Genomic DNA, 15,653 nt, shown 5'->3' with positions numbered 1-15,653 from the left:
CTTTTCCTCTTCCCATGAACAGACTAAATGTAACCTTGGTAACCTGGTGGTTTTTTTCCTTAAAATACCTGCTGTGTTTCTAGTTAGATAGTTTTTTCAAGCCTGGACTCCTTTGTAAACGTTGCTGGTAAAAATGCTTTTCTTCACGCTCTTGTTTGTGAGATTACTTTGCGTGCACATGCATTATGCTTATAAAATGAAAAACTTCTGCAACAGAGTATGGCACATACGAGGAAATGAAAGAAGGCCGGTGGCTATAGAGAGCCTACTGTCAGGGACTGAGTTGCAGCTAGAGAGAGAAGTTTAAATTAGAAAGTATTAGAGAGCTTTTTTTAGTTCTAAGAATAATAAAAGGTCATAGAATTTTAAAGCAGAAGCTAGAAGGATGGATAATGTCTAGTGAAGCCATATTTTGAGAACAAGGAACAGCAGAAGAGTGAGAAGATTATCTCCAGCTTGGACAGTGCCTTTGAGTCATGCAAGTGGAGGTGCCAGGTGGGTCTGATGCTCAGAGAACAATTCTAAGCCTGACATAAAAAATTTGGGAATTCTCAATAGGTGGGTGGTCATTCAAAGGCATGGGCATGGACAAAATTGTGTAGGTAGAAATGTACAGAGTAAAAGAAGAGGAAAGCTTAAAGTCTTAAGAAACTCTAGCATTTAGCAGCTCAAGAGGAATGAGACTCCAACAGGAAATTGGAATGACCTCTGGAAACAGTGTGTAAAGAGAAGAGTACTTCAAGGGAGGTGATGGATGGGAGTGGTCAGTGTTATCAGTGCTGTCGAAAGCTCACATGAATTATCAATATGTTTTGGAAACATACCTTTTGGATTTATTTACATGGAGTTATGTATACCTAGGATACAAAAACATGATGTTATTGCTTCATTATCTCATTAGTTTCATTGCAGAAGTGTGAAGCACAGCTAATTTTTGTTTCTTTGTCGGTACTTGGGTTTGGTGTATGTGTGTTTGTATTTGGCAAGGTTTCCCCCCATGTCTTTACTGAATGATTTTGTTAGAAATACTGTTGGTGTAGGTTTCTCTTAATTTTTGCTCAAAAATAATATGAATTATTTTTTAACCTGTATACACAGGCATGTTTTCAACTCTAGAAAGGCGTATTCTCTACTCACCATTTTAACTTTACTGCTTTGTTACTTTTCACGGTTTCTTGTATGTGAATCATTTACAATTTCTGAATGTTATATGGGAAGAATACTTGACATGAGATCTACTCTTAACAGATTTTTAAGTGCACAAAACAAGTGTTATTGTCCTAAGCACAATGCAGTGAGGCAGATCTCTAGAGCTGAGATTTTATGCTTATTAGCAGCCCCTCCCTGTGACCCCACCACCTCTGGCAACCACCATTCTTTTTTTTTTTTTTTTCATTAATGTTTTTTTTTTCCTTTTTACACCAATAATTTATTTTTTATTTTTGTAACATCTTTATTGGAGTATAATTGCTTTACAATGAATGGTATGTTAGTTTCTGTCCTTTATGGTTTACTATAGGATACTGAATACAGTTTCCTGTGCTATACTATAGGACCTTGCTGTTTATCCCCACCATTCTTTTCTTTGCTTTTATGAGTTGGACTCTTAGATACATCATGTAAATGGAATCATACAACATTCGTCCTTACAATTTATCCATGTTGTCACATATTGCAGGATTTCCCCATATGTTAAGGCTGAATAATACTCCATTGTATATATATGCATTTTCTTCATCCATTCATCCATTGATGGGCACTTAGGATGTTTCCATATCTTGGCTTTTATGAATAATGCTGCAGTGAACAAGGGCATACAGATGCCTCCTCAAGATCCTGATTTCGATTTTTTTTTTTTTTGATAAATACCCAGAAGTGGAATTGCTGATCATATATAGTGGTAGTTGTTAAAATTTGGGGGAGCACCTCCATACTATTATTCATAGTGGCTACACCATTTTGCAATCATTTATCAATAGTTTACAAGGTTTCCAATTTCTCCACAACCTTGACAACATTTTTAAAAATTTTAATAGCCATCCTAACAGTTGTGAAGTGGTATCTCATAGTTTTGATTTTCATTTCACTGATGATCAGTGACATTGGACATCTCTTCATACACCACCTATTGGCCATTTGTGTATCTTCTCTGGAGAAATGTCTATTTAAGTCCTTTGTCCATTTCTAAATTGGGTTATTGGGGTTTTTGCTGTTGAGTTGTAGGGTTTCTTTACATATTTTGGAAATTAACTCCTTATTGGATATATGGTTTGCAGTATTTTCTCTCATTCCATGGTTTGCCTTTTTACTTTATTGTTTCCTTTGCTGTGCAGAAACTTTTAAATTGTATGTAGTACTGCTTGCTGCCTTTTTTTTTTTTTTTTTTGCTTTCATTGCCTGTGCTTTGGTGTGAACATGAATCATATATTTATCTGTATGTTGCTTATCTATTTTCTCTTCCTGATTGCAAAATAGTTCCTGATTCTAAATTCTAAGAGGAATTTGTAATGTAGATCTTTTATTTTAAAGGACAGCATAAAAACTAATGCCTTAAACATTGTAGGATCATTAACTGAGGAACTTACTGAATGTTGGAGTTTGTACCATCTGAAGCTATCAAAAGTAATCTTAGAACTACAGTTAATTGAATCCTGAAGCCTCACAATAGTGAATATTTAGAAAGGACTTGAAGCTAATTTGTCATTTTTAAAAGATAAATATTAAATATATTCTACATTTTAATTTATTTGTATGTATTTTCTTGATCTCTATAATTATTGTTCTGGTATACCACTATATTTTGGACTGGCAAGATAACATTATAAAAGTACCCTTTGTATGGAAAAATAATTACATACCTTTTTCCTTTTTGCTTAGATATGGAGTATGAAACAAGACAACTGTGTCCATGATTTGCAAGCACATAATAAAGAAATTTATACTATCAAGTGGAGTCCAACAGGGCCAGGGACAAATAATCCAAATGCCAACCTCATGTTAGCAAGGTAACATTTCTGTTTTGCTTTTCCTTTATGAGTCTTTTACAAAGAAAACCTCTTATAAATATGACAGAAAATTAGGAAAAATTCCATGAAATGGGAATGTATCCTATAAGGAATATTTTTTTTTAATGGGAACCTTTAGACACAGAGTTTTATTATTATTTCAGGTCATAATGGCTATTTGTATCTGTAGATAGCAAATAATTTACTGATAATATCAAATATTGATTAAAACCCAAGTAATTGAGGCATAATGCAATAAAGTTTTTTCAGCATTTAAAAAAAATAAGTTAAAAACATATTTAATGTAGCATTTCAAAACCGTGGGTCAATATAAAGGAGTTATTTAAAGAGAAAAGGAATACAGTGAATTAGCTCATTTATGTTTTCCAGTTTACAGACTTGGAGATGCCCTTAATGAAGCTGTCATGTCTCCGATTAGCTTTGTTTCCAGAACACTTTCTTCCTAACAGCACCGTCTGCTTCTCATGAGGAATTCATGGCTAGCTATTAGGAATGGCTGAATATTGTAGATTGGAGGTGGGGCTGAGAGTATTTCATTACTTATAAAATCTTTTTTTTTTCTCCCTTGTCAGTGCATCCTTTGATTCTACTGTTAGATTATGGGATGTAGACCGAGGAATTTGCATCCATACTCTGACAAAACACCAAGAGCCTGTGTACAGTGTAGCTTTCAGTCCTGATGGCAGGTATCTGGCGAGTGGTTCTTTTGACAAATGTGTGCACATCTGGAACACACAGGTATGTCCAAGTTATTTAAATAGTCAAGTATTCTTATATAAGAATATAAGAAGCATTTGTCTGAACAAAATTTTTTTTTTTTAGTTTTGGTTGTCATTCCTTTTGTGTCATTAATTCAGTTCGTTTTTATATGAGCACTTTTTTGGGAGAATTTACAGCTAAGTAAAGATCGAAACCAGCTGAAGTGAGATTTTCATAATATGGACCAAAATTTAGAGTCTCTGTTTTATTTTTTCCAACAGTTTTGCAGACATGAAATGTGAGAGTTTAAGATGCATTTATTTAGATAAATGATACCATTTCTTTATGTTCTAAAAGAATTGTCTTCAGAGAAGGTATATATGAGCAGTTTAAAAAATGTGTTAAAGGACAAGGTTTTATGATTGAGCACATAATTTATCAGAAACGAACTTAAAACTATGTACCACCTTTTTAGGGACAATGCTACAGAGATCCTTTCTTAAAAATGGAGAAAACAGTTTTGTTGTTTTCATTATTTTAATCTTTTCAGTGTTTTAGTTTTTACATGCCAAATACTTTTTCTTTAATATCAGTCATGTGACTCTCCCTGCCCCACCCCTTGTTCAAAAATCAGATCTTTACTGCTTGTATTATATGCACAATAAGTTATTGTGGGTTATTTCTCTTTGTGTTGCTGATCACCATAGTTGGTCAGCCTATTTTGCATAAATCATCATTTTCCCATATTATTTTTGATTAAGTTATACATTCAAATGGTCTCCAACACCCTCCCCCCACTATAAAAAGGTATACACTGAGAAGTTTTGCTCCCATTTTTTTCTTGATCCTCTACAGATAACTTTTTTTATCAGTTTCTCTTTCATTCTTCTTGAGGTTTTTTTGTAAATAAAAGCATTATGATTCTTTCATTTTATACTCCCACTGTTTTATTTTTTCATTTATATTATACTCCCTTAGAATTGGTTTTTATATATGGTGTGAGGTATAGTTCTAATTCTGTCTTTCTTTATGGATCACCAGTTTTCTTGGCACTATTTACTGTCCCTTCACTGTTTCAGAATGTCACTTCTTTCATATACTACGTTCTTGTATGTTTTGTTCATAGATTCTCTTGTATTCCATTGATTGATACATTTGTATGTACCTGCATTGTTAGTTTAATTTTAGTGACTGTAACTTTGTTATTCCCCCTCATTAAGTCTTTTTCTTTTTCCTTCAGTAAAGTTTTATAATTTCTTCATAAAGATCTTTTTTACAAAATGTATTCTGAGATGCCTTATGGATTTTATTGTTACTGTGTTTAGCATGTTTTAAAAAATAATATTCCTTTTACTTGTGGTTGCTCATGTTTGGAACATTATGAATTTTGGCATGTTGATGTTGACTCCATCAAACCTGCTGAGCCCTCTCATTGCTTCTAATTACTTACCGGCTTGCAGGATCTTAGTTCCCCGACCAGGGATTGAACCCATGCCCCCTGCAGTGGAAGCACAGAGTCCTAACCACTGGGCCATCAGGGAATTCCCAATCTTTCTGTTTTGCTTGAATAGCAGAGGCTTTATAGATAATCTGCCGGTTGTATACATTTTCCATCACTCATTCACTCCATTTTGAGTAAATTAATTTAAAATAAAATTTGGGTATAGAACTGTAGAGTTCTAAGGGAAGACACTGCTAGACTTCTAAGGGCATTTGAGTAACCATACTGTTTTGTTGTATCACTGTTGTGTATCAAAATGTCATTTTACTTTTTTTCTTTTAAGTTTGAAAATAGCAAAATGCATCTTGTGAGCTTTCAGTGCAGGAGAAAGTAATTGTCTTTTTGTCAATATGTACATCTGTTTCTTTCATTACTTGGATGATATGTTATCTAAGCATTTGACAGTTAAATTGTTACAGTCTGGTCAGAACACAGGTTTGAGTAGATGCTGAGGATCCTTTGGCTTTTGTTAATATGATAGCTCTGGCTTGTTGACCATGCTGTCTCGGTTCAATTATAGCCTGATTCAAGCTTAGAAATTGGTAAGTACTATTGAAAGACAGTGTCGGTTTTTAACCCCAAAATTGACAATCCTGTAGATTTTACTCTATATACAACAGCCTATCTTAGATCTCGTTGGCGCCACTCCATTCTCTTCTAATTAACTGTAGATACTTAAGGCCTCCTGTACTCGTGCTTTTTCATTAATCTCTTAAATTGTGAGAAATTTTAGGTAGGAGGGAAAGAACAGTTGAGACTTCCCATTGTGATCTTCTAGCTTAGTGATTAGCTTAGGGCTGGCTGTCTCAGAAGGTTATGTCTTGGTTCCATGTTGTGTTTAGGTAGTTCTGCTACTTCCAGTTTGAGTTTTTTAGTTCACCATGAAGCTGTGAGATACTTTTCTGGTTTGTCAGGACAGAACACCGGAAGCATATTTTTCATTATTTTTCATTTCTCACAGCAGAACCTCTGACCTTTGCCCTGTTTAATAACTGGTTTCCTAGGAGAATACATTTTTGTACTAAGTTTCAGTTATTGAATGGCAGCTGAATGATTTTGGTTTCCATTGCCGAAGGAATAAAATAATTGAGTTATATTTATGAGTTGGCTAAATTGATGATGAAATTGGTAGTGTTCCTGGTTGTACTTTGTTTTCTTTTAACTTAAAAAATCTTTCAATAATAATGTACATATGCTCTTTTAGCTTCTTTTATAATTCTCCTAGCTTAGGGGCACTTCTAGGGTCAAAGCACTTCTTAGCTAAGAATGGTTATCAATACTGGAGAAGCCGCGCGTGCGCGCGCGCGCGCGCGTGTGTGTGTGTGTGTGTGTGTGTGTGTGATCGGTTGAGAGCAGGCTAGTGCTGTCTGTTTGTAAAAGGATCATCATTTTACGTTTCTGGTATTTCAGAACTTGTTTATTTTGAAGTTGAAGCTAAATCCTACATTGGATTGCTAGAAATAAAGCCATATAATATTTTTACCTCAGTATTTGAACATATATAATAATATATTATTTTTAAGATTCCACTTCTCATTATTTTAGACAGGTGCTCTAGTTCACAGCTATAGGGGAACAGGTGGAATTTTTGAAGTTTGTTGGAATGCAGCAGGAGACAAGGTTGGAGCCAGTGCATCAGATGGTTCAGTAAGTATATAATGAAGTGTTTCCAAAGGGGGTGTGTGTGTGTGTGTGTGTGTGTGTGTGTGTGTGTGTGTGTGTATGTAAGAAAGAGAGAAAAGCATAGTGAATAAATGTGGCTTGTTGTGGTAGTGACTACGAAAGTGTTCTTTTTAAAAAATAAATTTTATGATATGGGTATTGACCTTTTTTACTGAAGGCTCTATACTTTTTATGTTCATTTCATTCAGATAATGTAAACAGAATTTAGGCTATCTTTGCCAGAAGAGTGCCTTCATAATCAAGAAATGGACAGTTATTTTTAGTGTAAAACTTCATCACTGAAATTAAGTGTAGCACTGTGAGAGAGACTTGAATTTTTAATGCCTATTTTTGCCTTCTCTTCCTTGTAGAAGAGTGTTGGTGGCCCAGGGAAGGGGAAGTAGAGGCAGTTGGGTCTGCATTGAGGAATGTGTGATACCAAGAGACTTTCAGGATGAGGTTGGCCATGTATTCACAGAAATACTAGTTATGACTTCTAAAGTTCTGAAAGCCAAGGGAAGATGGAAAGGGGATAGCTATTAGCTGTTTACTGAAGCAATGGCTTAATGTAATCTGTAGTATCTTTCATTAAGATCCAAGAGAGAGAAAATGGTCTATTTTGAGTATATTTTTTCTACTTTTTAATTAAGAGAGTAAATCTTCAGCATGTTAGCCATGGTTCTTCCTCTGTAGTATTAACCCATGGTTGTTAACTCCATCTGCTTTCAGCCAATTTATCTGATTTCTGTTGGTGCCCATTGCTATGATTACTTTTGTTTTACCAGTTTCGTAAACTTGGAACTAAGAAATAGATTCCAAACTGTATAAAAATGTACAATGAAATTCTTTACACACTGGTTGATTATTTTAATTTCTTACAGGTTTGTGTATTAGACCTTCGGAAATAGCGCTACTAGTTGGAAGCCATGGACCGACTATGAATGTGTATATAGCCAAAATGACTGTCCCCGACCCAAGTACTGCTATAGTCCCACTTGAACCATGGCCAGTCCACTACAGCCAAATCTAAGAGAAATATATACATACAGTGTATATAAACAAAATTGCACCCTGAAGATGACAGAATTTTGTCACAGCTTGTGAATTCTGTTCACCAAGTGCTGGAATCTAATCTGCTGTGCCCCTAAAATAGCATTTAGAAGTTTTGGATATGAAAAACAGAAGAGAGAAAAAAAATAAGCGTTATAAAAGCAGCCCATACATGTACGAGTTTTTGGATACTAATGACAGCCTTGTTTCTCCCCTTTGAATCAGCAGACACCATGGATTATATTCTTTTTTCCCTTCAGTAGTTTAGCAGTTTGTATGTACAGAGAAAATGGACTTACAAAAACTTGCAGCAGTAGTTTGTTCTTGCTTTTAAACTTTGTTTTTGGTTTAGTTTATGGATGCATGAAGTAAGGGAGTGAATCAGTTTCTTGTTTATATTTTTTTCACCTTTTAAACAAAAAATTCTTAAAAATATTTTAATGCATTCTTTTGAAGAGATAGATGTTTGGTACATTTATGGCTCCCAGAGCATATATTCGATTGGTGCATGTTGTAGAAGGGGGAATTGGAAATTAAATGGAACTATATGACTTTGGTCATGTCAATCTGTAAGACACATCAGTAAAAGGGTATTATGCTCTGTTTTTTGTTTTTGCTTTTGCTTTGTGTTTTTGTTGTGAGGTTTTTTTTTTTTTCTCTTTGGTTTTTTTGTTTTGTTTTTTGGTGATGTGGCTTAAATGCAATAGTTTCTTTTTTGGGACATATTTCTGCCAATTAAAGACTAGAAGGGCACAAAAAATTTTTTAATACCATAGAGAAGATGCATAAAAAAAAATCTTCTGATGTCTTGTAGCCATAACTAAATTATGGTTAAAATGTGCACTATTGTGAAAAGGAGCAAAGTAGGTTTGAGGTTTTTTTGTTGTTTGTTTATTTGTTTCTTTTGCTTTGTTTTTTAAGAGATTAAAATGTTTCTGGTTAAGGATTAGCTTCTCAAAGTGTCCATCATTCTGTGTAGAAGCTTAAATATGTAATGTAACCAAACTCCAGTATTAAAAATCTCTCATGTTATTTTTCTTTTTACAAAGCAAGATAACAACATATAACACTGCCATTACATGGCAAAATGTTTGCTACCTTAGTTTAAAAACAATCTTTAAAACAAAAGACTTGCTTCAAGGTGTTTTCACATAGCGGTGGTTCAAAATTTTTTAAAAAGGTATAATTGCACTAACCTCCCTGCTGCTCTAATTCTGCATTTGTGGTACTTGTGACTACATTTTTTCAAATAATAGATAGATTTAAGCTGCTATGTTTCGTTTTTTCAGTAATCACTACTATATCATGTCTTTTACTCTGTTTATAATATCACGTATTTTCTTAAAGGTATAGGTATCAGATCAAAAACCTCCTGTGCTCATGCAACTAAAAGTTAAACTATACAGAATCTACAAATGATAGCATGGGGCTATGTTTATATGTGTGATTAACAGGGTTTGTCATGATTAATGTAATAATCCAGAAGTGTCGATTTTGAAGAGAATAGTTGTCAAATTTATGTCTCAAAGATTTTAATTAAGGAATATCATTTATTATCAAGCTTGGCAAATTTATAACACTGTCACTAATTATTTTGAAGCTTTTACTGCTAAAATTTTAACCTATGTTTTAAGTTTAAGTAGAAACTGATTTAACCCAAGTAATGCAGCTTTGATTTTCAGCATTTGTTGTTTTGCTATTTTTACAAAACAGCATTGATTGAAGCAAGTCTTGGTTTTACTAAGGTAGGATAGCATTTGCTATTGGTAAAGAGAATAAATACACTTAATTTCACAATACATTGTTTTATGTGTACCCCAGTTGTTGTTAGTGGGGACTATGATACTGTAATAATATTTTTTAAAATTTACATCCAGAGAGGCAGTCATTCATGATGGTTTTGTGCCAGCTGTTTTTAGGGTTTTCGATCACATTATAGATATTTAGAACTATTACCCTGTGACTTACGTAGGAAACCTAATACGCTGAGTATCTGGCACTTGAAATCCTGCTTTTATTGCTGGAGGTCCACATCTGTGGTTGACCTCTGTTGTTGTTTTAAAAAAGTAAATAAAATTTTAAAAATCTGTGCAATAATTTTTAAATGTGCTCCCAGGAATAGACACAAATGTTTTGAGTATGTTTAAGCTGCATTTTCCTTTAGCGATGCATTTGTCAATTGCACTGAATTTAAATCTGAAAGTCAGAGGTGATTATTGATAGTACTTTTTGTATTTTGATATGGACAGTTTATTCATTTGCATACAGTTATTGACTTTTTTTCCCCAGCTGATTAAAAGATAGTCATGAAGTTCTGCAGTATAGCTGCCAAAATAGACAGCTACATGTTTATGGTGTTGTCATCTTCTCTGTTTTTTGGGGGGTTTTTTTGTTGTTGTTTTTTTATCTTTAGCTATTTTACTTAAGCATAATAGCCACAATAGGACATATAAAAGATTATAAATACAGAGCTTTATTATCCTGAAGTCTTGGGTCTTTTAAGTATAAACTATCAGAAAGGTATCCATTTTGTAGGCTTGGGTTCTTTGTGAGCATACAGTTATTTCTTTTTGCTGCTGTTCTCACCATCATCATTGCCTGCTGATGTGCCACGATGCTGCTCCAGTAGACATAAATAAGATTGCCTCTAATTTGAGCAGTAACATGATTATAAGAGACCAAGTTTCACAGCCTGTAAAGTTCTATTTTTGAGGTTCTTGCTTATTTTTCCTTCCTTTTTTTTTTTCTCTCTAAGAACTTATCTGAAGATCTACTGATTCCAGTAGATTTTCTGTGGTATTCATTATATATCATTGTTGTATAGGCTACTGTAAGAAACTTATAAGGAAAAATAGAAAGGAAAACTTGAATGAATAGAATACTCATTGATTAAAATAGAATAAGGAAAGAGCAGCTGTCACTCTTAAACATCGTAAAGGAATATCTTTTTTCTTCTCCATGTAGGAAATCCCCTAAGTTCTTAATATTTGTTCCATTCCCAATTTCCTGTCATTGATCAGGTACCATCATTGACTTTCAAGTGACTTTTAGAAGTGGTTAACTTTTAATTTCCTAATAGGTCTTAGAGTGTATTGAATTCTGTTTTAATTAGTTATTCTCTAGGTAAGTATGTTTTAGGATTAAACACCTTTTACAGATACTGAAAGTGCCTCCTTTTGTGGTGTAAAAAACAAATTATGGTGCAAAAAGTAATCATTAGATTGAATTACATGAAGGTTTTTTGCTTTTTGACATACAAAAATGTCAAGAGAAAGGCCAAAGATTTGTACTTTTTCACTTAACTTATAAAGCACTCCTTTTTTCCTTAAACTTATTTCTGTCAAATTAGATTTAATGAGAGAGTACTATTTTTAAGGAGCTATCTGTTTATGTAGAATGATTTTGTTAAGAGTAATGTAAACTATTATTGAGTAGAGGCCTGAAGAGGAGTATGCATTTTTGCTGTTTAAAGGACTCACAAGTGACCATTCTTATGTCAGCAAAAATGTTAAGTTTTACTAGATAAGTAGAAAAAATAAATCTCAAATGCAGTGCTATTTACTCTTTTCAAACAGTTTTCATTTTCTTAAGCACATTGTACATTTCTATAGAACCCGCATTTATTCTCACATGCTAAGGACGGTACTTGCATTTGGTGAATTACTGTTGACAGTTTCCACAGGAATCCTATTTCAGTGGACCAACATTGTGGCATGGCAGCAAATGCCAACATTTTGGGGAATAGCAGCAAATCTACAAGAGACCCTGGTTGGTTTTTTGTTTGTTTGTTTGTTTGTTTTCTTCTGAATCAGCAGGGATGGAAGGGGAGTTAGGGAAGTTATGAATTACTCCTTCCTGTAATAGCTCTGACGTGTCACGTTCAATATCAGTTTTTTTTTAAAAAAACGTGATTCTAACTAAATGTAGAAGAGAGAGCAAAAAAAAAAAAAGAGAAAGTGTTCACTTTTTTAATACACTGATTTAGAAATTTGATGTCTTATATCAGTAGTTCTGAAGTATTAATAGCATTCTTTATTTCTGCCTTTACGTTGACAGTGTTGAAGCAGGGTGAATAACTAGGGCATATTTTTTTTTCTAGTAAGCTGTTTCATGATGTTTTCTTTGGAGTTTCTGGATAAGTTCAAGAAAACATTCTGCATGTTGTATCTAGTCTAATGTACTTTTCCATCTCATTAAAAACAAAAACAGACAGACTGCATTCTGTAGCTCTGTAATCCCTAAATACAGAAGTAATTTTCTTCTTTCCTGACTTTGACATTGTAGCTATAATGTTCTAATTTTGATTTTTACAAATCCTTTGGGTCTAATTCTGTGAGCCTACTTATAGCACTGGATTAAAATGTCTGCATCATTTCTTTAGTTATCCAGTTAACTTTAAAACTGTTGTACAAGTGTAAACCAGCCCATGACAGTTTTTTGTACATGTTAAAGAACTTTATTGTTCAGTTTTCATGATTATTGTGTAAGGAAGACTGATATAGATGTTCTATGCTGTCCTGGACCATGTTAATTACACTTATGATGTATTTTGGTTCCACATCACAATGATTTGTCCCCAATGACCCTTTTCTCCTTTCTAGGCACATTTTTTGTTGTTGTTGTTGTTGCAGTTTCCCTTTGCATTGTATTGCTTTGACAACTGTAATTTGAATCAGATCTGAAAGAGGTCCAGAATAAAATATATTTTGATATTATGTTGGCTGTGTACATATATAAAACCTTTGATATCTATGTAGTTTGTATAGACTATTTACTAGTCAAGTAAAGGGAGAGGGATGCTATTTCTTGTTTACAATTCCTTGTTTACATTTTATCGCAATTACTCCTCCAGTGTTCTTTTGTAGAATAAACTTTTTTGCTCTGACTTAGCCTTCATAACATATAGCATGTCTATTCTCCCATACTGGTGTTACCAGTTGTAACAACTGCCATCAGAACCCAAACCACTGTATTTCATAAATGTATTGTTTTACAAGATAGACACTTTAAGGTAAGCCCATAGATAAAATTACAAATTTTACTATTTTATTACTTCTCGTAGGAGATAAGATTTTTTAAATGAAGGGATTACTTACTATTTTTATTAAAGACTAATAGAGCATTTAATCAGCTAAGGAATAACAATTAACTTTTGAATTATTTTTAAAAAAATCAGTGTTGTACTTAGAAGACATTGTTTCACATAAACAGAGACAGATTCATTTGCTTAGAGTCCATTTGAGCACAAAACAATGTGTACATGTTGTTGAAGATTTTTAGGACAGGGTGTGCTCAACATCCTTAATGCCCTTTTTTCTTCATAGAAACCTATTATAATTTAATAATTTTTTTCCTTAGCTAGTGGCTTATGTTGCTAACAAACCTTATAAGCTGTGAGGAAAGATACTAGGCACCTTCCAGTTTTAATTAATCCCAACTCCTGTAGAGTTACCTAGAGACTTTTTTAAAGAATCATTGAGCATATTTTTTAATTTTTTGTTTTTTTAAAAACTTGTATTCTCCAGGTCTTCTACATTTCCCTTCCATTACCTTAAGTATAAACTACTTATGGGCATATAGCCTTGTCATGTTTTATTAAATGATAAGCTACTGCAGTTACTAGAACTTTCTGACAGCCTTTCATTTTCAAAGGGTTAACTTTTATTGCATGGCATAGATTGTTAATACCGTTCTGCATTTTACACTTTTTCCGAAAGTGTTGGACAACTAAGGATTATAATCTGTCTAAGTTTGAGGTAAAACAAGTGCAGAAGGGGTTATTTGAAATTTCCTAGTTCTTACACTTTACAGTAGATCAGATTTCTTACCTATTATAATACATAGCAGGTCAAATTAAAGTTTACTGTTTCCCTAGTATATACGCTTGCAAATGCAGTGGAGGAAAAGACACTATGGACAGTAGTTTTACGGTGCTTTTCTCTGCTGTACCAAAGCTCTGTCAACAATGAAATGTTAACCCTATGCTACTTTTTCTGCATGTTTCTTCTCTTCAAATGTCATATATCTCAATGCTTACTTGTCCTAACTTGTAATATTTTTGTATTAAATTTTTTTAGGAGTTCCTTGTAATTTCTTTATAATTTAAAATATATTAAACACAAAGTGTTTAGTAAAGTAAGAAGACAATTATTAACGTTTCTTGGTTGTTGGGTTTGTATGATCAATTGTGCAAACAATTCACACTTCAAGAACTAGGACCAGTGGGGTGTAATCTGCACAGAAAAATATACCACAGTTCTATTAAAAAACAAGCCATCTTAATAAGTTATACAATCGAGTGTCAGAATGGGCTGCTTTAAGAGTTACTGCACTACCAGAAATACCAAAATCATAGGTCGGAGGGCTCCTGGACTGCTGTGGAGGGATTTAAACACTGCATGGACACCTCAAGTAGTCAACTCTTCTTACATTAAAAATCCAGTCACACTGAACTCAGTCTGAGATCAGACATTTGAAAACATCAGCTTCCAGAATCTCACACATTCAAATTTAGGGGATTTTGAAAACTCTGCAGATTGTCAGGTCCTTCTCCACATAAGCTTTTACTGACTTACTTTATATACACTACTTGACCAGGTGAATTATCTGATTTTCCAACTCGGGTACCTGAGGAACAGAATACCTCAGGACAGGGAATGGCGACCTACACGTCTGACGTGGGTAGTATCATACTGAAGGCCCAGAGTCATGAGATAACTCAAGTTGAGTTTAATATGACATAAAACTATAGCTGTGTGGTATGTTTTTAAATGTCTCCTGTGAAATGGTTGAAATAAACAAGTTTGAAGTTGGACAAGTGTGTTGAAATAAATGAAGTCTTACTATAATCAAGACTAAATTAGAGGTAAGTAAATTTTACTTTTTTAAAAACAATGTTGACTTAGAGTCCCTTAAAACCCTTTTTAAAGTAATATGCCTGGCCCTACCTTAACCCACTCGCTAATGTGATGGCGCTAGGTATGTGTGCCTTTTCTTAATGTTTGTGTGCCATAGATGATATTCGTAAGTACCCACTCATAAAGAAATTGAAAAATTCCCATTTGCAAATATCCAACCAGTTCTTCTGTGGTTACACGGTTACCACTCTGCTGTGTGTCCTTCCAGACATTTTTAATACATGCGTAAAGAACAAAACAGGGTTGTAATATTCACGGAGTTGAGAAACTAGCTTTTTCGCTGAACCGGTCAGGGCCTGTTGTGCCATCAGTGTATATACGCCCCTCTACTGTAGATGTGGAGTCTACCATAGAGATTTAGGGCATGAATTCTACCTGACTGTCTGCGTTGAATCCCAGCTCCACTCTTAAGTTGTTTGGCCTAAGGAGTTACTGTCCTGGCTTTCCCATGTGTAAAATGGGGCTAGCAATAGTACCTACCTCACAGATTGCTTATGAGGATTAAAATTGTTAACGTATATAAAGCCCTTAGGGAATCATGCCTGCTTGTATAAAGCATGCTATATGCTACCTTTATTTTGATTTTTAATGGTTGTATACCGTAATTTAATTAGCCCCCTATAATGTATATTTACTGTTTCCTATTATAAACAGTGATGCAGTAAACGAATCAGTAGGGCAAACTCAACAGTTGATTCTGATGTACACTCCCGGTTAATAGGCATTTTCAAAGAATCTATACAACTTGCTACCCACCCATTTGCTGGCATTAACTGAATATGTTATTTTGAAAAGAGT

At 33.9% G+C, this 15,653-nt stretch overlaps 1 protein-coding gene across 1 annotated transcript in view; it reads left to right on the top strand.

The window, feature by feature from the left end:
• TBL1XR1 (TBL1X/Y related 1) overlaps positions 1-12,653 on the top strand; it is a 188,049-nt gene extending 175,396 nt beyond the window's left edge. Inside the window, exons 13-16 of the mRNA XM_004270526.3 lie at positions 2,878-3,005; positions 3,599-3,764; positions 6,772-6,873; positions 7,770-12,653. Of these exons, the coding sequence (XP_004270574.1) occupies positions 2,878-3,005; positions 3,599-3,764; positions 6,772-6,873; positions 7,770-7,796 (423 nt within the window). The 3' untranslated portion in view covers positions 7,797-12,653. The remainder of the gene's footprint in view (positions 1-2,877; positions 3,006-3,598; positions 3,765-6,771; positions 6,874-7,769) is intronic.
• Positions 12,654-15,653: the final 3,000 nt, after the last annotated feature.

The sequence above is a fragment of the Orcinus orca genome, chromosome 5 (assembly GCF_937001465.1).
Source record: "Orcinus orca chromosome 5, mOrcOrc1.1, whole genome shotgun sequence".
NCBI lineage: Eukaryota > Metazoa > Chordata > Mammalia > Artiodactyla > Delphinidae > Orcinus > Orcinus orca.
This window is presented reverse-complemented; position numbering and strand designations above follow the sequence as displayed.